This window comes from Aphidius gifuensis, linkage group LG5 (genome assembly GCF_014905175.1).
Source record: "Aphidius gifuensis isolate YNYX2018 linkage group LG5, ASM1490517v1, whole genome shotgun sequence".
NCBI classification, from domain to species: domain Eukaryota; kingdom Metazoa; phylum Arthropoda; class Insecta; order Hymenoptera; family Braconidae; genus Aphidius; species Aphidius gifuensis.
Window position 1 is genome coordinate 10,984,413 of NC_057792.1, and position 27,596 is coordinate 11,012,008.

Here is a 27,596-nt window from a genome sequence, read left to right on the forward strand (position 1 = left end):
CTACTTTTGTTTAATTTTTAAAAGAATAAAATTATAAAAAATTATTTAAAACAATCAAATACGTGCCGGACTATCCCGCATGTACAGCTGCTAATACGCATGCGCGTTTTTACATGTATGTGTAAGTTGTGGATTAGAGGGGTAGAAGAAATAGACAGGGCGAACGCGAGAAAGAGAAAATAGCAGAATCGTGCAATTTTCATAAAATATTTATTTTTTGACAAAATCTTGTACCTGGCTTATTTTGAATATTATATCTTTTTAACTATCAATCGAAAAAATTCAAGAATAGGCTTATTGGATAGGGAAATATCAATATTAATAGGGAAAGTGATTTTAGTTTTGATTTATATATAATATTGAAGGAGTTATTGAATAATTAAGAATTCGTGACGTCATACCCATGCAACCTATTTATACTATTACTCGGTAAGTCGTCTCGCGCTGGATAAAAATGCGTTGAGACTCTACCGAGTCTCTTAATATATATATTACTGGTTGTGAGGTGGCCACATCACCAATACAATTTTAATGAGTAGTTTCGGTCACACCGCTTAGCTTGGAGGCCGGACTAGAAGTGTGCTTCCTATAACTATATTTTACACATATATTTTACCTCACTGGATGTCGCCTGACAACCAATGTGGTGGGGACATGTGCAGAAGCATACCATATCGCTACAAACTTTAAAAACTAATTACGCGAAAACGGATGGTTACGGAAAAAAAATTACAAGAACTACCCCCCCGCCCTAAATCATTATTCCCTACAACTTTTATTTGGAACTTTTTTTTCTAATTTTAACAGGAGACGCGAAATCGATTATTTTATTTTTAATTAATTTTTTTCAACCCTTTTCCGGGGGGTTGGAATTTTTTAAATATTTTTATAGAAATTACGAGATTTATAATACCTTCAAAATAATTTTTTTGTCAAAATCGTGTGAATTTTTTTAACATGCCCATTTAAGGAGGTTATGCACACATTCATTGCGGATGTTTCGGGGCGCTTCTGACCTCACAGACAAAACTGAAATCCGGCTACACTGTAGAAAAATAAAGTGAAAAGCGCCTGCGCTCCGTATACAATATATGGGACTGCGGGTATGTGTGTGTGTTTGAACATGCCATACGTTGTCACATCCAGTTTTTGTAAAATTTATAATTAATTACTTATTAATTGACCGATCAACATATGAAAATTTTTCGCACAATTAATAAAAGGCAAGATTACGATATCCGAGACACCCCATTTATTTGTTGGTTTCTTATAGGAAATTTTTTCAGGATCACGGGAAAAAAACGGAAAAAATTCCTACGAATGCGCAAATTGGTTAAAAATTGAGTTTATTATGAAAAATAGGGCTATTTATCGGTTATGTAAATATACTTAGTAAAATAATAATTATTTCCAGAATCTAGTAATGTCATTCGATAAAACTCGTCGAGTTGAAGAAAAAAGTGTAAATAAAAATTTCAATATCTCGAAAAGTTTTCGAGCCGTGATAATTTAAAAATTTCGATATACCGATTTTTTTGGTTTTTTTAAATTTCAATAATGGGATTCGATAGAACTCGTCGAGGAGAAAAAAAAACTCATAAAAATTTCGACATATCGAATAGTTTTCAAATTATTGACTAAGTAAGATATCTAGCTAAGTAAGATTATGTAGATATTGTGTGTTTGACTATAATTATGACTAAGTGAAAAATACAGCTAAGTAAAATATTTAGCTAAGTAAAAAATATAGCTAAGTGAAAAATATAGCTAAGTAAAATATTTAGCTAAATAAAAAAAAAAGCTAAGTAAGATTATGTAGATATTGTGTGTTTGGCTATAATTGTGACTAAGTAAATAATACAGCTAAGTAAAAAATATAGCTAAGTAAAAAATATAGCTAAGTAAAATATTTAGCTAAGTAAAAAATATAGCTAAGTAAGATTATGTAGATATTGTGTGTTTGGCTATAATTGTGACTAAGTAAAAAATACAGCTAAGTAAAAAAATAGCTAAGTAAAATATTTAGCTTAGTAAAAAATATAGCTAAGTAAAAAACATAGCTAAGTAAAATATTTAGTTAAATAAAATAGCTAGCTAAGTAAAATATTTGGCAAAATAAAAAAAAATTTAGCTCTTTCAAAAAAAAAAAAAATGGTATACATGTTTTATAAATGTTGTATAAATGTTGTATAAATGTTTAGAAAAATATCGATGGCTCGAAAACTACGCAAGATATCGAAATTTTTATGAGAGCTTTTTTTTCTCCTCGACGAGTTCTATCGAATTCAATTATTGAAATTTAAAAAAAATCAAAAAAATCGATATATCGAAATTTTTGAATTATCGCGGCTCGAAAACTTTTTGAAATATCGAAATTTTTATTTAGACTTTTTTCTTCGACTCGACGAGTTTTATCGAATGCCATTACTAGATTCTGGAAATAATTATTATTTTACTAAGTATATTTACATAACCGATAATTAGCCGTATTTTTCATATTAAACTCAATTTTTTACCATTTTGCGCATTCGTAGGAATTTTTTCCTAGAAAAGAAACCAACAAAAAAATGGGGTGTCTTGGCTATCGTAATATCCCCTAATAAAACTCAGTTTCTAGTATATGTGTGATTTTTTTCAAGACTTTTTCATCATTTTTTCTATCTGAAAAAAATGGTTGAAATCTCCATGAGAGCCAATGTTAAATAATATTTTCAATAATTAATTACAAAAAATTTAACCAATTAACATAAGAAAATAATTATACCGTTGTATTCAGAATGAAAAGATCTAAATGTGTACAAAATTTCAGAACATTCTCATTATGGACCGTCCGTTCACTCTGATTGTTACATGGCTGACATGCTCTTTTTTCACTACCCTACAATAAGAAGTTTCACTTCAAAACAATTACACTAATTAATAATTGCACATAATCCACCGGAGTATTGAAAATTTTTTTTTCGTCACATGTGATTTTTTTTATTTGATAAATTTCTTTGTTAATTTTAACTGACGAAAAACTGTAGTTTTATGTTGTTAGAATGATGTTGGCAATGGAAAAATAAGTTTCAATATATGAAAAACACTGAAAATGATTGAATATCGAATTAACACATTATGGTAATATTCAATACTCTTTAATTTCTATGAAAAAATTAAATGATAAACTTAGATATTATTATATGGATATACATTCGAAATTCTCTAAAAAGAAAAATATAATAAATTCACACCATACGTATGTTACAGAAAGAATCGAAATTTATAAACAATTTTTTTTTTCTACAAAAAAACAATATAAAAGTTGTGAATATAACGGATTGTGCAGAAGTCAATACAAAATATTCCACCTCCGATCCGCCCCTGATCTCCGATCCCCGTCTTAGATATTCAGTTTAGGAAAAAAAAAAAACAATTCAATCACCTAGAAATTGATTGAATTAACAAACGAATAAATAATTAACTACGAAAAAAAATAATTTTTTTTTTTCACATTTTCAACATATCAATAGTTTGATTAGAAAAATAAATCGTTTGTATCAAACAAAAAAATTAATTCCTTGCAAACGCTTTTTTGTTTGTAACAAATTATAATTTATTTAATTCATTACTTTTATTGTTTATATTAAGGGATTTGGACGATTTTTTAAAACGAAGAGTGAGACAACATTTTTTCTCTATTTTTAGTCTTTTTCGCACTCATAGAAATATTGTGTTTCTAGAAGTCATCCGCAAGAGGTCTCTAGTGATTTTTCAATAATTCCTCATGAAAATCCATTTTTTCATACTTTAATTATTAATTGTAAAAAAACTATGCTCCAAACCTCTTTTATTTTTTTTCTATACGTTTTCTTTTGTCTTATTTTATAACCCGATAGTTTTTTTTTCATGATGTCATATTGTCGATTGGAGATATTGGTATTTTAATGGATTTTTTTTTGACAAAAATCGCATTCTCCATAAGAGCCAATGTTAAAAGTTGTCAACTTTAAAAATTAATAAAAAAAAAATTTTGTGAGCCATCTAGACTCGCGGGTTTATTATGTGTAAACATCTTCGGCGTGTTGTTGTAATTGAACAAAATAATAATAAGTACACATTTAAACAAATTTTTTTCATTCATTTATAAAAATATTGTTTGTTTTTATTTCATTTTTTTCCATTTTCATACAATTATTGTTGTTCAGTAATTTTCAATAATCAATGATTTTAGAATTTCGATATATCGATTTTTTGTTCTAAGAAAAAGATGTAGCTGAGAGGAAAATTAAGCTGATAAAAATATATTTGGCTATAACGGAGACTAAGTAAAAAGTCTAGCGGCTAAGTATAAAATTTAGTGGCTTAGTTAAATCTAGTGGTTTAAAAAAGAAAAAAAAAAATTTAATATATCGAAATTTTCATTTTGACTTTCTTTTTTACTCGAAGAGTTTTATCGACTGCCGTTATTATATTTGCAAAATATATATATATATATATATTAAAATTTATAAATTATTACCTAAATTTTTATTGAAACATTTTTTTCTCCTTGACGAGCTTTATTGATTGATATTAATAAATTTTATAATCAATCGTTATTTTAATAACTATGCGATATATAACCGATAAAAAGCCGTTTTTTACTTACTTCAACTTCATTTTTAACGACTTTGCGCATGTGTAGGAATTTTTTCCGTATTTTTTCCCGTAATCGTGAGAAAATTTTTTATAAAAACTGAATAAAAAAACAGGTTGTCTTTAATTAATACGTCTTCAATTTTATACGCCGTGTACCTATACATTACAGCACCTCGATAGTTCAGTTCCCAAATTATATTTTACGAACACTATTTCGCATTTAGTATGTTAAACGAACTTGAATAATTGGAAATCAATAAATATCGACAGATGAAATATAATACATAGTTAGATCTTAATAATATCGATATTGAAACTTTAAATATCACTGTGTTTTTTTAGATGTACACTGAGAGAAATTTTAACTAAAAATTACAAACGTATAAGAAAAAATTACAAAGCGAATAGTAAAAACTGCGTTCCTCCGATTATTTGTAAGAATTATTCGTATATTGATAAATAGTTTTTACAATAAAGTAATGTAAAAAATTTGGCTATTGACTATATACAACACTAAGCCATAAAAATTACATAATTTTATTGTAATTTCTCTTTAAAAAAAATGACTAAATTCACGATACTCACAAGTAAATTCTAGCAGACTGAGAATTTACCCACTACCGGTTTTAGAATTTACTATATTTTATTATAAATTTTATTTAAAAGTTGGACATTTTTTGTGCTAAGTTCGGCAGTTTGTGCTAGATTCACGGAGAACGGCAATCAATTCCCGGCAACATTTTTTCTTTTCTGTTTACACGCTCAAAACTCGAAAACTAATTGATAAATAGAAAAAATTCATTCTTGATAAATTGTTTAGAAATAAATTACCAACAATAAACCTCGCTTAACCCCATACCTAGCTTCAACAGATAAGGCTGTAGAAATGCTTGAAATTACATGACAATTCAATCATCTGTTCAATCAGTCGGCCATCTTTGTATTATTTCGCCCCACAACCAGAATTTTTACAAAGCGATATAGTAAAAAATATTTAAGTTTATGCTAACTTTTATATGTGTACATGATAAATTTTATTATATATATTAGAATATTTATTAAATTGTTCAGTATTTTTTATTCGAACTTATAATATTTTTTATCGTTTCCACAAAACATGTATGTGCTTTATTTTAATTAACTCATAACTCATTATCTAAGACATTAATCAAAAAAAGTAATTCTTTATAAATTGTTTAGAATTGAATTCTCAATAATTAACTCCACTCAACCCCATGTCTATCTGCAATAGATAACGATGTACAGAGACTTGAAGTAACATAACAATTTTTTGACATTGTGTGACATTTTACATAATTTTATTGTAGAATATCATCTCTTGCGGCCAATCCCAGAAATAAAACAAAAATTACAAAGCAGTATAGTAATTTCTATTCAACATGGGTTTTAATTTTTAGTTAAAATTTCTCTCAGTGTAATATATTATACTTATTGAAAAAAAGGAACCTTTTTAGTTTAAGGGAGTTCGAACGAAAAAAGTACAAACCAGAAATGTGACCTAATGGGCCCCTCAATACTTAAGTAAAAATTTATAAAATTTCATGCGGCAACCTTTACTTTTTTCTGCGTAGACGGTCCTGTTTTCCACCAATACATGTACGGTTGTGTGTATCTATATGCACACAAACGTATTTTGTTACCTCCACTCCTTCACTCTTTGACTTTTTTTTTTTTTTAAACAATGATTGTTCAACTTTCTAGCCGGGAACTTGAATTTTTTTTTTTTCTATAATTATTCTAAGATTTTAAAGTTTCATACAGATTTGATATATGTTGTTTTTTTTTAACATTTTTCGACTTTCCCGTAAACGTACACGCTAAAAGTTGTTGACCCTAAATATTAATAACTATTTTACTAGCGGGGATAGACTTCTGAAATTTTGGCATAAGATAGATAACTATTTCATAAACCTACTCTGAAAATTTAAAAAAAAGTTAAGGTTATTGAGTGTTGTTCGAACTCCCTTAAATGAAAAATTATTTTTTTAACTAAAAAGGGCCTTTTTTTAATTCACTATAATAAACTTAATAATTATAAATATATATATATATATATATATTTATCAAGTATACCATTTTTTCTTTACTTTGATTAAAAAAGTATAAATAAATTATGTTGTAAAATTATTGTACAATTACAATAATAATTTTCTTTTTCAAACTAACACTAGGGCTTCATGCGGTACGAGACGAGACGAGATTCAGCGAGTGAATATGGCGATATTATCGTTAATGTCACGAGATTGTCGTGAATATGACGATATTATTGTGAATAATTTCTATTATTTATATTATAAAATTAAATAATTCTGATATTTTATTATTTAATATTATAATTTTTATTTTGTCGTCATATTACTGAGATTTATTCTGCTGGGCATTACTATACGTATGAAGAAAAAAAAAAAAAAATAAATATAAATATAATCGTTAATAAATATAAATTTAGAAATTTACAAAATAATTTTTCATTTGATTTAATCTGTCCAGATTACGTTGAATATATAGAATTATATTTTTTGTTTTTTTTAAATCGGTTAAAATATTAACATAAATCGGTTGAGCCCAATATAGATATAGATATACGTTGACGCGTATGTCATCTTATACTTATTATTAATTATTATTAATAACATTGCAATTTTATTTCCAGCCGTGATAATGCAATACAATGGCAAATTTCTGAGTAATATATTACTGATATCCCGAGTGGAAATTTAGTTAAGGTTCTGATCAGAACCGGATCAGGGAACCTGATTTCAAATCAGAACCGGATCAGGAATCCTGTTCAGGAACGGATCAGAATGTAACGCTCTTTTTTAGGATTCTGATCAGAACCGGATCAGGAAACCTGGCCAGATTTTAGAGTTAGAGCCAGGATACCTGAACAGGAATGGATCAGGATTCCTGACTAGAATATAACCAGGAATCCTGTTCAGGAACGGATCAGAATGTAACGCTTTTTTTTAGGATTCTGATCAGAATCGGATCAGGAAACCTGACCAGGATACCTGATCAGGAATGGAACAGGATTCCTGATCTGAAACGGATCAAGTAATTTTTAAAAAAAAATTGTTTTTTATTAATTGATGTTTTGTAACTAATTTACTATAGCAATGTTATTGATGAAACAGATTGAACGATAAGATTGTATATACCTGACATAACTTAAATTACCTAACCACTAGCGGGACGCGAACTCGGAACTTTCAGATTACAACTACGGACCTTAACACGCGCGGCCATGCCGTCTATCGATGATCTGATGTGATTTTTTGCTTTCATAAATTACATCAGCTCAAAAAAAACTTAAATTAGAATTTGCGACGTTAATTTAACGTAAAAATAAAATATAACAATTTGTTAAATTGTCCCTTGTCATTTTGTTTTAGAATTAAAATTATAATAATAAATAAATATTTATTATAATAATAAATATTTTTCCTGATAATATCCTGGTCAGAATCTGTTCAGGAAACCTTATTCAGGTAACGTTCAGGTTTCCTGATCCTTTCCTGAACAGGAAAACTGAATAAAAAAAATTAAATTATTTGATAAATTTTTCCTGATAATATCCTGGTCAGAATCTGTTCAGGAAACCTTACTCAGGATACGTTCAGGTTTCCTGTTCCTTTCCTGAACAGGAAAACTGAATAAAAAAAATTAATTTATTTGATAAATTTTTCCTGATCGTATCCTGGTCAGAATCTGTTCAGGAAACCTTATTCAGGTAACGTTCAGGTTTCCTGTTCCTTTCCTGAACAGGAAAACTGAATAAAAAAAATTAATTTATTTGATAAATTTTTCCTGACAGTATCCTGGTCAGAATCTGTTCAGGAAACCTTATTTGGGATACGTTCAGGTTTCCTGATCCTTTCCTGAACAGGAAAACTGAATAAATAAAATAAATTTATTTGATAAATTTTTCCTGATAGTATCCTGGTCAGAATCTGTTCAGGAAACCTTATTCAGGATACGTTCCGGTTTCCTGATCCTTTCCTGAACAGGAAAACTGAATAAAAAAAATTAAATTATTTGATAAATTTTTCCTGATAGTATCCTGGTCAGAATCTGTTCAGGAAACCTTATTCAGGATACGTTCAGGTTTCCTGTTCCTTTCCTGAACAGGAAAACTGAATAAAAAAAATTAATTTATTTGATAAATTTTTCCTGATAGTATCCTGGTCAGAATCTGTTCAGGAAACCTTATTCAGGATACGTTCAGGTTTCCTGATCCTTTCCTGAACAGGAAAACTGAATAAATAAAATAAATTTATTTGATAAATTTTTCCTGATAGTATCCTGGTCAGAATCTGTGAAGGAAACCTTATTCAGGATACGCTCAGGTTTCCTGTTCCTTTCCTGAACAGGAAAACTGATGAAAAAAAATTAATTTATTTGATAAATTTTTCCTGATAATATCCTGGTCAGAATCTGTTCAGGAAACCTTATTCAGGATACGTCGAGGTTTCCTGTTCTTTTCCTGAACAGGATTGGATAAGGTTACCTGACTTAAGGAAATCGTAAGGTGTCCTGACCAGGTTCGGGTCAGGAATGAGTCAGGTTCCCTGAATAAGGAATCCTGATCCGTTTCTGATCAGGGTTTGAGGTCAAATAGGGCATCCTGAAAATTTTTCCACTCGGGTATATAATACCTGAAATAATTATTTTCAAGATTATATACTTGAACTTAAAATTAATAAATGGATTAAGAAATTATTATACTCATTATCTAAATTAATATTGATTGAATTTTTTTTCAGAATTCTTTTGAAGCTTAAATGAATATTGAAAATTCTCTCAAATTAGAATTGTTTATTGCAATTTTTTAAATAAATAAATAAAAAAAAAATATATTTTTTGACGATATTATCGCAATTATCGTAATTATCGTGTAGGTATTATCGTATCGTATCGTCATATCGTCACGATAAAAATTTGCATTATCGTATCGTCTATCGTGATTATCGTATCGTATTGTATCGTGATTATCGTCTACCGCGGCAACACTACAAATGATAAATAATTAATCAAAAACTTGAATGATATTATTGTTTTTTTAAGTAGACAGAGAAAATAATTGTAATTAATTGTAAAACAAATCTTGAATAATGTTAAATAACACTAGTTTATATGAAAAAAAAAAAATAAAAACAAAAAATAATGTGTGGTGTTCCTCGACGGTCACCCATCCAAGTACTAACCACTGCCTACAGTGCTTGACTTTTGTGGTCAGAAAGCGAACTCATATGAGTCCAGTTATTCAATTGGTATAGGTAAATAAAAGTATTACAATTATATGCAGCTTTTTACACTTTTTTTCATGCTAGTCAATTGTTTTAATGGACGTGTGCTTTTAGCTCAAAAGAGGGTCCAGATAAGATGTCAAACATATCTAATACATATTGGGTAAGAACGTTTCTATTAAATACTTACTGTGGTTTACGAATATAAAGTTTTTATAAGTAATTTAGACGGTTTTTCAGCGTAGTCAGGATGAGATTATATGGTCAGTTGCTTGATCTAGTTTAAACTATAGATTTTTAGCAGTATGACTATTATTTGTTTAAGATAAAAAAATTATTATCAGTTTTTTTCGTTCAGTTAGAGATATATTGTAATGAATTGAATGCTCACAATACTAATTGATAAATCAAAATATATTTAAAAAAAAAGCAAAAGATAACGACACGTGGTGTTCCCAAGCGGTCACCCATCCAAGTACTAACCACGCTCAACGATGCTTGACTTCAGTGATCGGACGAGAACTGGTATTTTCATCGTGATATGGTCGTTATCTGAAGATTCAGTTACTCCAAACCATTTATGACCAGCTTTTTACATATTTCACTAAGTTGATTGCATATAAAAATACTCGCGCTGGAAAAAAATGAGTTCAGACCCTGCAACCAGGTCTTGTGCATGATAATATTTACTCTACTTGGAGAATAAAAATTAGTCTAAAAAAATTCAAATATTAGAACATTCATCTCACATCTGCAGAACACTACTTTCAACTGTAAGGCCTAACACATCAATGTCTATTTCTCTTTTTTTAAAACATGAAATTAGTCAATAATATAAATAAATTATTATTGTATAATAATTCAATATTTTGTTTTAAGTTTAGGAAATATTATTTTATATAAACAATAGTATATTAATATACTAATCTTACAATATTAATCTTGTAAATTAATGTAAATGAAAAATACATGCATATGCATGTATACATATATATGTACAATATGAACTTAATTTCGCCTAACAAATGCAAGCATAACCAATAAATACAAATAAAATACTTGTATATTAATATATACAACGGCATATATATAACAATAAATAAATAAATATATAAATACTCGCATTTAAATTCATCTATATACTACAGAACGCCTGATGGTAACGGTTACCGACCGATTACCATGGCGCTGCATGGCGCAATGTAGACTGACAGAAAATGGATTCCTGCCCAGATCCGTTACCGGATCTGACGTCTAAACTCAATTTTCTTCCTTTTACTCCATACCCAACCCGCGCCTAAAGATGTTTACACATCAAAAAAACGAGCTTCCAAACAATTACCAAAAAATCACATAAAATGTATTAGTATTTCAAAAATCTACTGTATAAATTTCATTTCCTTCTCATATTCCGAAAAAAATCGTCCAAATCCCTTAAGGAGGTTATGCACAAATTCATTGCGGGTGTTGCGGGGCGCTTCTGACGTCACAGACAAAACTGAAATCCGACTACACTGTAAAAAAGTAAAGTGAAAAGCGCCTGCGCCCCATATACAATATATGGGATTGCGGGTATGTGTGTGTGTTTGAACATGCCATACGTTGCCACATCTAATTTTTGTAAAGTTTATAATTAATTACTCATTAATTGACCGATCAACATATGAAAATTTTTCGCGCAATTAATAGAACTCGGTTTCTAGTATATGTGTGATTTTTTTCAAGACTTTTTCATCATTTTTTCTATCCGAAAAAAATGGTTGAAATCTCCATAAGAGCCAATGTTAAATATTATTTTCAATAATTAATTACAAAAAATTTAACCGATCAACATAAAAAAATAATTATACCGTTGTATTCAGAATGAAAAGATCTACTTGTGTACAAAATTTCAGAAGATTCTCATTATATTTTTTAAAAAAAGAGTAATTTGTGCATAACCTCCTTAAGTCACCTGTCATTTGTCACAAACATTACATCGTTTTAAATAAATGACGATTTTTTTTTTACAAACAGCCACCGTTTGAATAAAAACACCACGTGGCATAACTTTAGAAGTTTATTTCTTAAAAAATACCCCCTGCCGTTCGAAACAAGAATGTAGTCTATTAGGCTGGTACCGAGTTCGTTCCCAAGCCGGATGGCAATTGCCGAGTTCGTTCCTGCTTCCCCGAAATGCCCGGATTAATTTTGGGGGGCGGGGCACGTTCATCCGAGTTCGTTCCCAAAAAAAATCCGAGTTCGTTCCAATCGTTTCCCCTACCGTGTCCCCTCCACTTTGCCAGTTCGCTTTTTTCCGGAGACCGAATTCAACCGAGTCTAGCCGGTGCAGCACGATTCGTAATTCCACCAACCATCGATCAAGCATGCCCGAATCTAACCAAGTCTACCCGGTGTAGCACGACTTTTTAGTATTATTAAGATATTATTGATTAATATCAAATATTTATACTTCATTAATTGACTTATTAATTAAAATACCAATTTAATAATTAGTTTATTAATTAATTAATTGATTTTAATTGAGATTACTATTTAATATAAAGTTTGACTTTTATATATTGACATATATATCGAATTTATTTTCTATACGGTTATTTATTTTATAAGCAAAAAGTTACTAATTATGACTTATATTTGAAGAAAATAAATAAAAATAATGAATAATTGATAAAAAAAAATATTATATTTATAACATACAATATGCATAGATGTATTTTGTATTAAAATATAGTATTTATTTTATTATATTATTATTTATTTTTGTTATTTTATCATTTATTATTGAATTTCTTATACTATATTATATATTGACCTTTATATTTACTCTATTTTACTCTACTACATATTTTAAAGAATATAAATGTACATATTAAATAATGAAAAATATTATATTTATGTATATCATATCAAAATATATAATATTTATAATATTAGATTATTATTTTTTATTTTATTTTATCTATTATTATTTATTTTTAAGCACTCAAAATAAATTATTTTATATTGACATTTATATTTTACTTTGACTTATATTTGAAAAAATATATTATATATATATATATATATATATATACAATATACATTATATGTATATAAAACACATTTTTAAACATGCCTGCAATTTGCCGCCAATCCTAAGCCTGGAAAAAATGTGGAGGGAAATGTTAAGGGAGGGGGTATCTAAAACTAAAATAGGGGAAATCGCGATGGGAACGAACTCGGCTGCAATAGTACCGCCCCCGGGAACGAACTCGGATTTTTTTTTGGCCTTAATCCGGCTTGGGAACGAACTCGGTACCAGCCAGCTAGAAGATTTTTTTTTGATGAAAACGATCTATTGTTCGACACAAAACGCCATCTGTATAAAATAAACAAATTTCGATTATTTCAAGACTTTTTTCTTTCTCCTTACAAAACAATTATAATTTATAAAAAAAAAATTATTTCTTCCTTTAAAAATTTTTTTGCCAAGAAGTTTATTTCTATTATCGAGAAATATTCTTCTTTTTTTCATCAAAAAATTTTCTCAGTGTAGTATTTGATGAGAAAAATTTCTGAACATTACGATAAATTTTAGTATCGATATAAACTTGAGATTTGATGTTATCCCAAAGCCTACAGTCAAAATTAAAAAGAAAAGGAAATTAATATACCAAATAGAATTCAGTTAAATTACATCAGCGAGGCGTTTCACTACAGTACCACATTAATTTTTCTGGCAGATTCCTTGTTGTGGAAATCAATACTTCCTGTCTGAATCATTCTTACGGACATATTCATAACAATTTCCTTATAAAATTTACACCCTCATGACGGTACTTTTATTCATGTTGTTCTACTTGAATGAAACAAGCGAATATTTTTCAAGTAACTATTGATAAATAATTATCATACTTTGACAAATAGAAAATGGTTACCTTAACATTCAATGGTTGGAATGGATCCTTGATGCAGTAAAAAAAATCGAAATCATTAATTTTCATATAGACTCCTCACTGATATCCTAGATTTTACCTCTATTGGTAGTGTGATAATTTCATCCCACACGGGATTTAATTCCCTTTGCACTGTGCGTGATTTATGTAACAATCGACCTGCGCATTTGATTTTTACATAAGGGTCACTAGCTCCTGATAGTATTTCAGTTGATATTCATGAAATAAAATTATATACTTATATCAAGATTTATAAGAACAAAAACATAGAAATAAAAATTAACCGAAAAGACTTACCACAACGATCCATTGCTACGAGATTTGTACCCCTTCGTAAGTGCAAATGAAGCTGAAAAAAGGCATGTTGTCTCAAAGCCAATTCTCTGTGACGTGCTGCTTCATCATTCACAGTATCTTCCCCACAAACAGAAGTGCGATGGAGATCATCGTTTGGTGGAATATTGGCACTGCTTAATCGAAGAAGATTTTCTGATCCTAACTTGTCATGATTGCCTCGTATTAGCGGTGATTCTATTTCCATATTTTTGATATTTAAAGTATCAAACTATTTTATTACATGATTGTTTTTTTTTTTTTTTTTTTTTAAGAATACCTGGATGATTAAAAATGATTCGAGCTGGACTGTACGTTGTAGAGGAACTTTTACTTTGATCTGATGAGTAATCAGTTGCATAATCTGATTCAATGATACCACATTTGTGCGGTGAATCCCTGCCTTTAGTTTCTTTGGATTTTTTACGTTCTTTAGTTCGGCCTCGAGACCAACGGCTCTTCAAAGTGGAGAAGAAAGTATGCGTACGTTGTGCAACCGACGCAACATGTCGATAAGGAATATGAGATTGATGATTAGAATATTGATACTCATTACTTGATTTTGGACGAACTATATCGACATCTTTAGCCCGGAGTTCCGTAGCACTTTTTGACTTGCCATTTAAATTTAATCGAGATTTGTCGTTGGCACAGGATTGATCTGCAACAATGTTATTTATATCATTACAGGAATATTTATTAAAAGGTGCAGCTCAAGAATTAATGAAGTTAGAGAAATTATATGTGGTAATATACATCCTAACTTTAACTAAAATTGGCCACAGTATTCTAAATTATTAAACAAATCAACTACAAGCAAGCTTGGTATTTATTTATTGTTATTATATTTGCCACCGGCCCTCAGTTACACACAAAAAATGTAATTTGACCTTTTAGAATCATCGGAAAGAATTCGAGTTGGGCTCGAAAAAATCATTCTGACTACCTCTATCACTACTATTATTTTATGAATTATATACTGTTATTTATGCTAGATACTTTTTCAGAAAAAAAAAATTTTTTTTCTTTTTTTACTTTTTTACTTCGATTTTTTGTATAAGTTATTTCTCAGCAAACGTTCTTTTATAGATGAATTAATTTTATAATTTGAAAGTTCATTCGTTTTTTTTTTTTTTAATGACTTCAGTCAAATTGTTTTATTGCCAACAAAGCATTTATTTCAACAAACTAAATTCAATAACATGGTACCAGCCGGAGTATCCAAAATTTTCAATTTTCAATGGGTAACGTAGACATCAGCCTAATTTTACGATTTCAGAGATGATATCCGATGTTATCATTTGTTGAAAAAAAATTAGAAATTCGTTATCCACAGATGATATTTCTATTCCAAACTAAATACTTTTATTTTTTTATAAATTTTTTCAATTATGAAATTGTTCTCTGTAATTTTTTGAATAAAATAATAAGATATAACGATAATTATAAAATGATGTCATTTCTATTATCATTTAGTACAGAATGAAAAGAAAATCGAAATTCTGGTTATCAACAAATGAAACTAAACACTAGCATTTAAAGCAGTTATGATTATGCTTCTAATGGTAAACGTTTTTCTACTTAAAAAAACGAATTTTTTCATCACGTACCAACTGACTGAATTTTATTATTGAGAACGTTGATAACATCATTTTTTATCAATTACACATATTATTTAAACAAAATAGTTTCCAACATTTTCAAATTTGTAACTTTGCAATTCATGTTTATTCATCTATTCATTTATACACTGAGAGAAATTTTAACTAAAAATTAAAACCCATGTTGAATAGAAATTACTATACTGCTTTGTAATTTTTGTTTTATTTCTGGGATTGGCCGCGAGAGATGATATTCTACAATAAAATTATGTAAAATGTCACACAATGTCAAAAAATTGTTATGTTACTTCAAGTCTCTGTACATCGTTATCTATTGCAGATAGACATGGGGTTGAGTGGAGTTAATTATTGAGAATTCAATTCTAAACAATTTATAAAGAATTACTTTTTTTGATTAATCTCTTAGATAATGAGTTATGAGTTAATTAAAATAAAGCACATATATGTTTTGTGGAAACGATAAAAAATATTATAAGTTCGAATAAAAAATACTGAACAATTTAATAAATATTGTAATATATATAATAAAATTTATCATGTACACATATAAAAGTTAGCATAGACTTAAATATTTTTTACTATATCGCTTTGTAAAAATTCTGGTTGTGGGGCGAAATAATACAAAGATGGCCGACTGATTGAACAAATGATTGAATTGTCATGTAATTTCAAGCATTTCTACAGCCTTATCTGTTGAAGCTAGGTATGGGGTTAAGCGAGGTTTATTGTTGGTAATTTATTTCTAAACAATTTATCAAGAATGAATTTTTTCTATTTATCGATTAGTTTTCGAGTTTTGAGCGTGTAAAAAGAAAAGAAAAAATGTAGCCGAGAATTGATTGCCGTTCTCCGTGAATCTAGCACAAACTGCCGAACTTAGCACAAAAAATGTCTAACTTTTAAATAAAATTTATAATAAAATATAGTAAATTCTAAAACCGGTAGTGCGTAAATTCTCAATCTGCTAGAATTTACTTGGTGAAAACGTGAATTTAGTCATTTTTTTTAAAGAAAAATTACAATAAAATTATGTAATTTTTATGGCTTAGTGTTGTATATAGTCAATGGCCAAATTTTTTACATAACTTTATTGTAAAAATTCTTTATCAATATACGAATAATTCTTACAAATAATCGGAGGAACGCAGTTTTTACTATTCGCTTTATAATTTTTTCTTATACGTTTGTAATTTTTAGTTAAAATTTCTCTCAGTGTAGTAATTAATAAATTAGTTCACTTGTAAATATTATAATTAATTTTATACCACTCATGCATGGTAAACTCTATTTTACACGCGCCCTAGTGGTAAGTAAACTGACGATTATAGGCGCGTAAATAAAAGTTGCATCGAGTAAACGAAAGTTGCCTGGAGTAAACAAAAGTTGCATCAAGTAAACAAAAGTTTCAGCGAGTGAACGGAACTTGCCTCTGTTTTTTGCGCCCTCAAAGGGTGTTTTCTCGCCTCTAGTTTAGCACAAAGACTCATAAAACACGACTTACCACTCTTGTTGCACAATATACTATCATAACAAAAAAAAAGTCCCTTAATCTTGAACAATACGATATATATGGAAAATATGAGTAAATATGAAGAAAAATATAGAAAAGTCACTGAATATAAAGAAAAAAAAGATAAATATGGGAAAATAACAGTAAATACACGGAGAAAAATTTTCACTTAATATTACTATGGTGCCACATTACCATAGAACCATCTTATGATTATTAAAAAATTTACTGTCATTTCAACGAAAAAAAACAATTGTAGTCTTGAAAAATTAAAATGTACCATAGCGATTTTGTCATGTTTTTTTTTTTGCTATTCCCCGATGGAAAAATTACAACGCATAAAGAAATTTTTACAGAAACCAAATTTAAAATTTAAAATAATCCAGTCTAAAAATTACATTGCACCATAGCAAAAAATATATTTTTTTTTTTTTGCTTTGTTTATTTCTAAAATTTTACTTTGTTGTTATGGACAAAATTAAAATGATCCTCTGAAAATTTACAATGTACCATAGTAATTTTAATAACTTTCTTGGATTTCCTGTAGGTGTCACTAACAAATACAAAGCAAGATATTTAAAATTACAATTGGCCATAGCAAAATTGATGAAGGACTCAGAAATGTCAACTGCCCCCACTTTTTAGTCGACTGCGCAGGCATGACTTTGCTTATTTTTAAATTGTTAATGTAAAACAAATAATATTTCCCTTACACATACGTTGTTGTGGCGCAGCGGATAACTCGTAGGATTTGTATCCCGATGATATGGGGTTCAAATCCTGGGCTTGAAATGTTTTTTTACAATATTTTTTTACGAGCGTTTATAAAGAAAATAAATTTTGCGTTTGCCCATCGCAAGAATTACTATGGTACACCGCAGAAGGTCGCACGGCCAGTAAGTGGCGTTTTTCAATGAAAATTGCTATGGTCTGTCTCAAAATTTAATATGATGCTCTTATGGTTCCAGCTTACTGTAACACAACGCAAAAATTGCTATGGTATTATATTAAACAAAAATGTAAATTTTTCTCCGTGTATAAAAGAAAAATCACTGAATATAAAGAAAAAAACGATAAATATGGGAAAATAACAGTAAATATAAAAGAAAAATCACTGAATATAAACAAAAAAACGATAAATATGGGAAAATATCAGTAAATATAAAGGAAAATATAGGAAAATATCAAAGAAAAATCGGTAAATATAAAGGAAAATATAGAAAAGTGACTGAATATGAAGAAAAAAACGATAAACATAGGAAAATATCAGTAAATATAAGAAAAAAATATAGGAAAATATTAAAGAAAAATCGGTAAATATAAAGGAAAATATAGAAAAGTGACCGAATATAAAGAAAAAAACGATAAATATGTGAAAATATCAGTAAATAAAAAGGAAAATATCGAAGAAAAATTAGTAAATATGAAGGAAAATCTAGATAAGTGACTGAATATGAAGAAAACAACGATAAATATGTGAAAATATCAGTAAATATAAAGGAAAATATAAAAAAATATCAAAGAAAAATCACTGCGTATAAAGAAAAATAGGATAAATAAGGGAACATATTAATTATGTCCCCCCCCCAACCATAGTAGACCCTCCTGAAAATGTTCTAAGTCCCTTAATTAATCTAAACATGATGAATATGGAAAATGAAGAAAAATAAAGAATATATAAACGAATAAACGATAATGTAGAAAAATCACTGAATATAAAGAAAAATACGATAATTATGGGAAAATATTAAGAAAATATCAGTAAACAAAAAAGAAAAGTATAGCAAAATATCATAGAAAAATCATATTTTTCAACAAGATTTTTCAACAAAAAGATTTGAAAAAAATTATTAACATGATAAAGTATTAAATATTCAAGTTGAACAAAATATATACGATCACTGGAGGATTAGTGAGGAAAATTAATGAACAATACCCATCAATAAATAATAAAGAAATAATGATACCAGTAGAAGCTAATATATAATTCGAAGACGATGAGGAAAATGAAAATATACCAAAAATCAATTTCGAGTTTAAAAAAATACAAGAAATCGTACATCTACCAATTAATTCATTTGCAGGTAAAATTATTTTAGCGAAAAAAAAGAAAATGCAATGTCAGGACGGTTATTAAAATAAAGAACAATAACATTAGCAGACGACAGTGATTATAAAGTAAAATAAAATTTAAATGAAAAAAAGTTTGATTAAACTAAATAAGGATATTAAATTTACCAAAGAAAATATATTTTATATTGAACTAACTCTATGGAATGAGGAGGCAGAAAATTTCGAGGGGTAAAAGGGTGATGTGATAGCATTAAGGTACAACCAGAGCAAAATGAGAGACATCTGGCGGATGTTTGTTAAAAACATTATATATTCATGAGTGCGAAAAGAACGAGAGATTAGAAAAAGAATACTGTTTCTCACTTCCACTCAAGTATTTAGACAAAGACAGAAATTTATTATCCTCTATTAATTAAAATTGAATATTAAAACCTATACTAAATTTGGGTGATGATTTTTCGTCTTTTTTTCTAGTTTTATCCTTTAGTTTTTGGTAAATATGGCATTATTTTTCCAAGTATTTCGATGAGGTATTATGAAAAGCCAAACATCGTTTTCCATAAGAGCCTATGTTTAACCTCGAAAAAAAGGACCATCTTTAACAGTTAATTAATCAAAAAAACATCTTATAACAAAAAATCTGATGAAAGAAAAAGGTGTATCGTTATTTCAATTATCTACTCTATAAAATTCGTGAAATCGTCATTATTTTTAATTTTCCCTGGTTGTACCTTAAAGGAAGTGAAAATAAATAAATATAAAAAAATTAAAAATATAACGACGACTTCAGCAACAACTAAAACGTTAAATCCTGATTCAACCGAGGGGAAGAAGTAAAATCATGGTACAACAAAATGAATAAAAACAGAGATTTTAAAAGGTTAGAAGAAAGCGATTCTGGACATGAAGATGACCGATTAGAAAGAAAAAGAAAATGAATGAAAATTAAATAAATTTTAGTTGTAACAATAATCATTGTAACGATGGAGAATGAAATAAATTTGTAGTCACGAATTTCAATATATATTAAAAAAAAAATTAAAATTCCCCCCGCAGGGAAGGCACAGTTGCTTCAGCAACTGTATGATCATTTTTTTAATACGTTGACGAATTAATTTATTATTTATTCTCATGGAGTTTTATAAGGAGGGCAATCTGTGATGTCACATTGTGTATTAGTTTTTAGCATAGGCAGCTGTTGAAGCTCGCGGAATGGAGCAATCGGAGCAAGACAGTGCATATTATCTTCAATTCTCCGATCAAAGTTCGTCTTGTCTTCTTTAAAACAAAAAAAAAAAAAAAGAAATCAATTAATTATTAAAATAGAAATTCAATTTTAAATAATATTTTTACAATAAACAATTAATTTTATCGTTATTTTTCAATTGAAAATTTTTTTTTTACAGTAATATTGATGTTTGTTTTGTCCCCTTTAAAATAAAACAAAAAAAAAGAAATCAATCCATTATTAAAATAGAAATTCAATTTTTAAGTAATAATTTTACAATAAACAATTAATTCAATTGTTGTTTTTTAAATGGAATTTTTTTTTATAAGCTTATATCATCGTCAGTTTTAAGTCTTTTGAAACAAAAAAAAAAATTATTGAAACGGTCAACTATTGAGGTTGTATCTAATTGTTAATATTAATTCAACAATAAACAATTGCTTTTGTTATTATTCTTCGGCCACAGTAGCTTCGAAAACAAAAATCTGTTCATAGTTTGATTTGAAAGAAAAAAAGGAAATATATATTTATTTATTTATTTATTTATTGACAGTCCCAACAGATTTCTCCATTAACAGGGTACTGGTAGACAGTTTGTAACAATATACATATAAAAAATTAAGATTAAATTTAAAATTAAATTAGTTATTTCACTGGCTAATACATATTTAAATAATGCTGTACAAATGTACAATTATAAAATAACTTCAGTGAATTGATTACATAGATACAGATATAAAATATACTTAGTGAATTAATTACACAGTTATTCATTGATTTGTAAAATCTATTATTATGAATACAGTGACAACGAGAAAGCTTGACTGCTGAGGTGAGGTAGCTAAATATCTTTGACATTAATTAGATAATTATTTTTTAACGAAGGTGTCGCAAGAACACACTGGGTTATAAAACCATTAGAGATACCATTTTTTTGTGTCAAGTATTCTACTAAATAAGCAAGTAGAACAACAGACTTTATTTACAAGATTTACCATGATAGACATTGGTGCAATGTTAGACTGATTGTTGGATATAGATCTTTTTATTAAAAACGGGGAAAATTTACGAAGCATACTATTTTTGTCTTGATTAATAATAATAATATCATCTAAGAGTTGAGCACAGTCAATCGCTCCTCTTATTATTTTTATGAAACATGATATGATTGCTACACACCTACGAATATGAAGGGGAATAAAATCACAATCATACAATAAGTCATCACATATTCCACGAGGTGGATATGTACCAGTTGAAAACCAGATCTGATTTTTCATAAATCTTCTCTGAACTTTATTAATTATTTTAGCTTGTCTTTTGCTGTTTATTGCCCACACAGGAGCTGCATATTCAATTTTAGGTCTCACATAAGCATTGAATAATAATAATAATGTCTCACGCTTGGAAAAAATTTTAGATATACGCATTATAAAACCAAGTAAAGCTGATGCTTCATTACAAATTTTGTTTATATGTAAGTCAAACTTCAGACAACTATCAAAAATTACACCAAGGTCTCTTATATTATCAACTCTTTCCAAGGCCATTTTATTAATTGTATACGGGTAGGTTATTATATTTTTACCACGAGTAAACGATATTGCTTTACATTTTTTCTCATTGACTAATAATTTATTCACCCTGCACCAATCAGCAAATATATTGATGTTGTTTTGTAGTGTCAGACAATCATCAATGGATGATATTGGCATATACAATTTAACATCATCGGCGTACATTAATACTTGACAATTCAGATTATTTGGTAAATCATTTATAAATATATTAAATAGAAGTGGCCCCAGGTTGGAGCCCTGAGGAACACCTGACGTTGGTATGTAGGCATTTGATGATTGACCACCCACATACACAAAACAATGTCTATCTGTAAGATAAGATTTTATTAGCCTGATAATACATGTTGGCAAACCAATCGTAGTTAATTTTTTCAAAAGTATTAACCAATCTATCTTATCAAAGGCTTTGGACATGTCAGTGTATATAATGTCAACTTGAATTTTTTTTGATATATAATTACTAATATGATTTGACATAACTAATAGATTGGATGTAGTTGAACGACCTGATATAAAACCATGTTGACAATTAGAAATGAATGGAGCAAAGTAAGAATAAATAATGTCAAATAAACATAATTCAAATACCTTGGAAAGAGCTGGTAATATTGATATTTGACGATAATTTGTAACAATTAATTTATCACCATTTTTATATGTTGGACAAACTCTAGATGATTTCCAACGTTTAGGATATATACCACTTATAATTGCTCTATTAAATATAATGTAAAGAGGGTGAACTAACGCATCCGGCCAATATCTTATTAAAGACACAGGGATGTTATCCATACCCATAGTTCGCTTATTTGGTAATTTTAGTAACGCTTTAGATATGTCACCATGACTAATTTTAATAATATAATTATTTAGCCAATTCGATTTACACTTAATAATTAAATCCTCAAAATCTAAATCAAGATTAGCATTAGTATTAGTGTTATAAATTTTTTTAAATTCAATAGCAAATGCATTTGCGATATCTTTGTGGTTACATATCGATGTTCCCTCAACAATCACATTGTTAATTATATTTTTACTAACTTTAATAGATTTAATATAATCCCATATACGCTTTGGATCCTTTTTTATGTTGTTTTTTAAGTTTAAATTATACGATTTATAATCTATATTGATATTTTTTTTGACCAACTCTCTAGCTTGCTTAAATTCTAGCTTATATTTATCAGATTTATCTTGTTTCAACTTATTTCTTATTGAGTTTTTAAGTATAATTAACTGTTTAGTTTTACCAGAGTACCACACAGGGAACAATTGCTTTCTAGCACAGCTGATTGTTTTACAGTTATTTGAAATAATTGAATTTAAAGTATTATATAGCTTATCACAGATATATTCAAAGAAGACAGATATAGTGGGAACCTAATAAACGAGCGTGGCTGAGTGTGACCGAGTGTGAGTGCGACATTAATATACTTCCCTCTCAACTTTCACCTGAAACCTTTAGCTCCCCCACTACTCACAACGATTACGCGACCAATTCAAACTTTGAACCCTAATATTAAATCAACCCTTCCATAAAAAAAAACTGAAAATATTAAAAAATTGCAAATTTTTTTCCCTACAAAAAGTTACTAAACTCTATCCCTGTAAAATTATTTTTTCTATGTTTTTTTTTTTTAAATAAACTTTATTTATTTTTTTTCAACCCTTTCCCGGGGGTTGATGCAATTTTTTTTTTTCATATCTTCAATGAGCTAGTCTCAAGGAACCTACTCATATTTTTCATTTCATTTATTGAGAAATCATAAGAACTTCAGAGTTTTTTGAGTGGACTAATTGTAGAGAAGCCAAAAAACATCTATTCAGGAAAATGATGAGAGCGATGAGAATACCCTGAGCGGCAACCATCTCTTTTTTTGACGATCACAACGCTCCCATAGGGTTCTGACTAGAGTGGGTATAAGCAGAGTGAAGCCACCGAGGTCCCATTAGTCCGACATTTTGTGCTCGCCGTATAGAGTGGGTATAAAAGGGTTCCGTCACTTCCGAGGTAAAAACCATGGTAGAAGTACTACAGGTATGGCAGTAGTCCATGCTTCTTTCGTCACGTTCTGCGCAGCCTTATTTTTTCAACCAATCAACAACGCGCCATCGAGCTGTTTTGCTTTTCTTTCTAACACGCAATCTCTATTATAAAAGCCTCTCTCTCTAACATACTGTTTTGACATCTATTTTTTATATTGTTGTAAATACTAATAAATATATGAGCATGTTTATAAAAAATCAGGAAAATAAAAAAACCAAGACAGTTTAACAAATAAATTATAATATTTTTATTATTGTTGTTTTTTTTTATGCCACAAACAATAGAGGTTGTGTTGTATTTATTATACTTGGATTTCTTTATTTAATATAAATAATTAATTTCTATTTTTGATGTATGTGAATCATTATAAAATATACCAAATCTAGTTGAATAAATATGATAACTTTTAAAAAGTTTAAAAAAAACTTGAAAATTTTCTTAACAAGAAGGCGACCTTTTGATTGGTCGATTCACAGCGGCCAAACCAGGCTGCGCACTGCCATACCTGTAGTATTTTTACCATGGTAAAAACCATCTATGGCTTCACTCTGCTTATACCCACTCTAGTTCTGACCTATTCACGCTATTCACCATGGCATCTGGTGGCCGAATAGTAAACTATTTCTAAATGGTCGGAATCATAATAATAATATAATACATACAGGACGTACCAACACATACAAATAGTGAAGTGGTAGTGAGTCGTAGCCAAGTGTCAAAATACGTATACAGATTTAATATTATAAATAACAATAAATAAATTGATAATTAAAAAATGAATGTCGAGGCTGGTATTTTTCCAGAGCGTATAAAAGAAACTAAATATATATGTTCAGTAGAGAATTCTATCAATCTTACTGGAAAAAATTTTAATTTAATATTTCATATATTTTTAAAGCCCAATAAATACCTAATTAAAAACAAAAACTTGGAAACAGTAGATCGTTTGTTATTGTAGAAAAATTTATCAAAAATGATCGATAATGATATGATAAAAATATAACACTCAAATAATACTGTATTTATCATTCAAATAGAGCGCCAAAAACCATTTGGAATGCGCTATGTCGGCACACGGACACGGACCTTCAAAAGTCTTTGAAGGCCTATTGACATATTGTGTAGGTCTATGGTCAGTGGCAATGTGGACGTGTGCCCTGACTTGACGTTGCACCTTAGCCTTAGGGTGTGATTGCAACAGTAGTGGAATTGGTGAAGCAGAATCTCATTGCATTGACAATGTCAAACACTTTTTTCCTGTCTTTATCAAATCGGTTTTTCTTTAGAGACAAGATCAATTGTGTTATTGAAGACATCCTTGGTGACAACAGACTTTGTTAGTTTCTCAACTTTAGCATCTATTTCCACAACTTTTTCATCAAAATATTTTTTTTTGTGTAGCGGACTGCTCTTTGGCGAAGCTTTTCATATCCTTGGCAAAATTATCTCGTCTCAAACTTAGTGACACATTGGTTATCTTTGACGTATAATCAACAATATTAGTGACGACCGACTTCAATGATTCCAAAGTACCACGGATATATTTTTAAAAAATTTTGAAAAATTATATAAAAGTCGTTTTATAAAACCATTTTTTAAAATATGGGCAAAAAAATTGAAAAAACTATGTAAAAGATTTATCAAATTTTAATAAAAATTTCGAATTTTATTTTATAAATATTATATATATATATGGGGCATTCCAGGTCAAAACACCGAGTCATCGGCCTGGCCCCTACCGATTCACTTGAAAATTTTTTTCTAGGTGTATTTTGGACCGAAAAACGACCTTATTTTTTTTCAATATTTTTCCACCATTTTTACACCATAAAATAATTTTTTTTTTCCTACTATCGAGTATTTCTCAAATTAGACCAGGTTTAAAGTTCTGAAATTTTTCCTATATTATCTCGAGGTAAAAACAAGTCACCCATAAACATTTGGGAATGGGCCGAGAATAATTACTAATTTTTTTATAACTGATTAAAAAAAAATTTTTTTACCAATTTTAAAATAATCTAATAATGGTTTCTTGTAGAGAAAAAAAAAATAAAAATAAATGATATTTGGGCAAATTTTGGTTCTTTCCATATTTCGAGGGTAAAAGCTTCAAAAATTGAATTTTAAGCATCGCAGTTTTCCTATCTTTCCATCCTTAAATATAGGGAAAAACAAAATTCATCAAGATATCATTTATTTTTATTTTTGATTTCTCTGCAAGAAACCATTATTAAATTTTTTTATTTTTAAAATTCGTAAAAAAAAATTTTTTTAATCAGTTATAAAAAAATTATAAAAATGAGGTCGTTTTTTGGTCCAAAATACACATAGAAAAAAATTTCCAAGTGAATCGGTAGGGGTCAGGCCGATGACTCGGTGATTTGACTTGGAATGCCCCATATATATATAAAATAGAAATAAAAATATAAATTTACGAATTATGTCCCCAAAAAGCCTCTTTTTTTTAATAACCCAGGTAGGAATCGACGATTGGGACAAGCTTGTGGCAAGCTTGAATTCGAGGCTTCGAAGCTTGTGTCAAGCTTGGTAAAAGCGTGGAATGATAACCATGTATTTGCTTGTGTCAAGCTTCGAATCCAAGCTTGACACAGTCTTGCAAAAACAATTTTAAATAAATATAAATAACTATTATTAATAATTTGTTATTTTTGACATTATTATTTTTTACCCGATACAAGTTAAATTAACGATAATAAATTGAGCGAAAATAAACGGCATACTGGGGGAACGATCGTAGGTCTCTCACGTGGAAATCCGATGCTCTATTACGTCAACCACCGAGGTATTCATAAAAGACTCCAAAAAATTTTTGATATGAATGAATCTATTCGAGACTTAATACACAGTCCTTGTAACAGCCTGGCACGATAGTCAAAACCTAATAATTGACATTCAAAATTTCTATTCACATTCTATATAGATCTAAATATTATAATTTTTGTTTTTTAATTGAATATATGCACAAGTCAAGTCTCATGTCAGGCTTGATAAAACGATTCCTTTCCTGAACAGGAAAACTAAGTAAAAAACGATCTGGTAATCATTGTTGGGGCGTACGCCCCGCATTACCGTTGAAAATTAATAACTTTCAATACTCCGGCTAGGGCCGTGTTTAATTTGATCTGTTGAGTGATTTTTCATAGTTCATCAACGATATAATCATTTAAGAATTTTGATTTTAACGAGATACTTCCTTTGAAGTAAAACTTCTGTACAGAGGGTAGCGACAAAATTTGAGGCCCCGCTAGCGTCACACTGAGTGTTACACACTCGGTTAAACACTCGGTCACATTGCTGCGTTACACTCCATGTCATGTTATTTAAATATTATTAAACAGTATAACTGAGTATTGA

The 27,596-nt window shown here is 28.8% G+C and overlaps 1 protein-coding gene and 1 non-coding gene across 2 annotated transcripts in view; both read right to left on the reverse strand.

The window, feature by feature from the left end:
• The window catches only part of LOC122857605 (multiple C2 and transmembrane domain-containing protein), a 95,685-nt gene that overhangs the window by 54,715 nt on the left and 13,374 nt on the right, over positions 1 to 27,596 (reverse strand). The window contains 4 exon segments of the mRNA XM_044159864.1: positions 13,808 to 13,834; positions 13,905 to 14,020; positions 14,123 to 14,356; positions 14,439 to 14,819. Of these exon segments, the coding sequence (XP_044015799.1) occupies positions 13,808 to 13,834; positions 13,905 to 14,020; positions 14,123 to 14,356; positions 14,439 to 14,819 (758 nt within the window).
• LOC122858509 lies at positions 10,322 to 10,440 on the reverse strand. The gene has a single exon (XR_006374297.1). It is a non-coding gene; the product is annotated as a 5S ribosomal RNA (ribosomal RNA).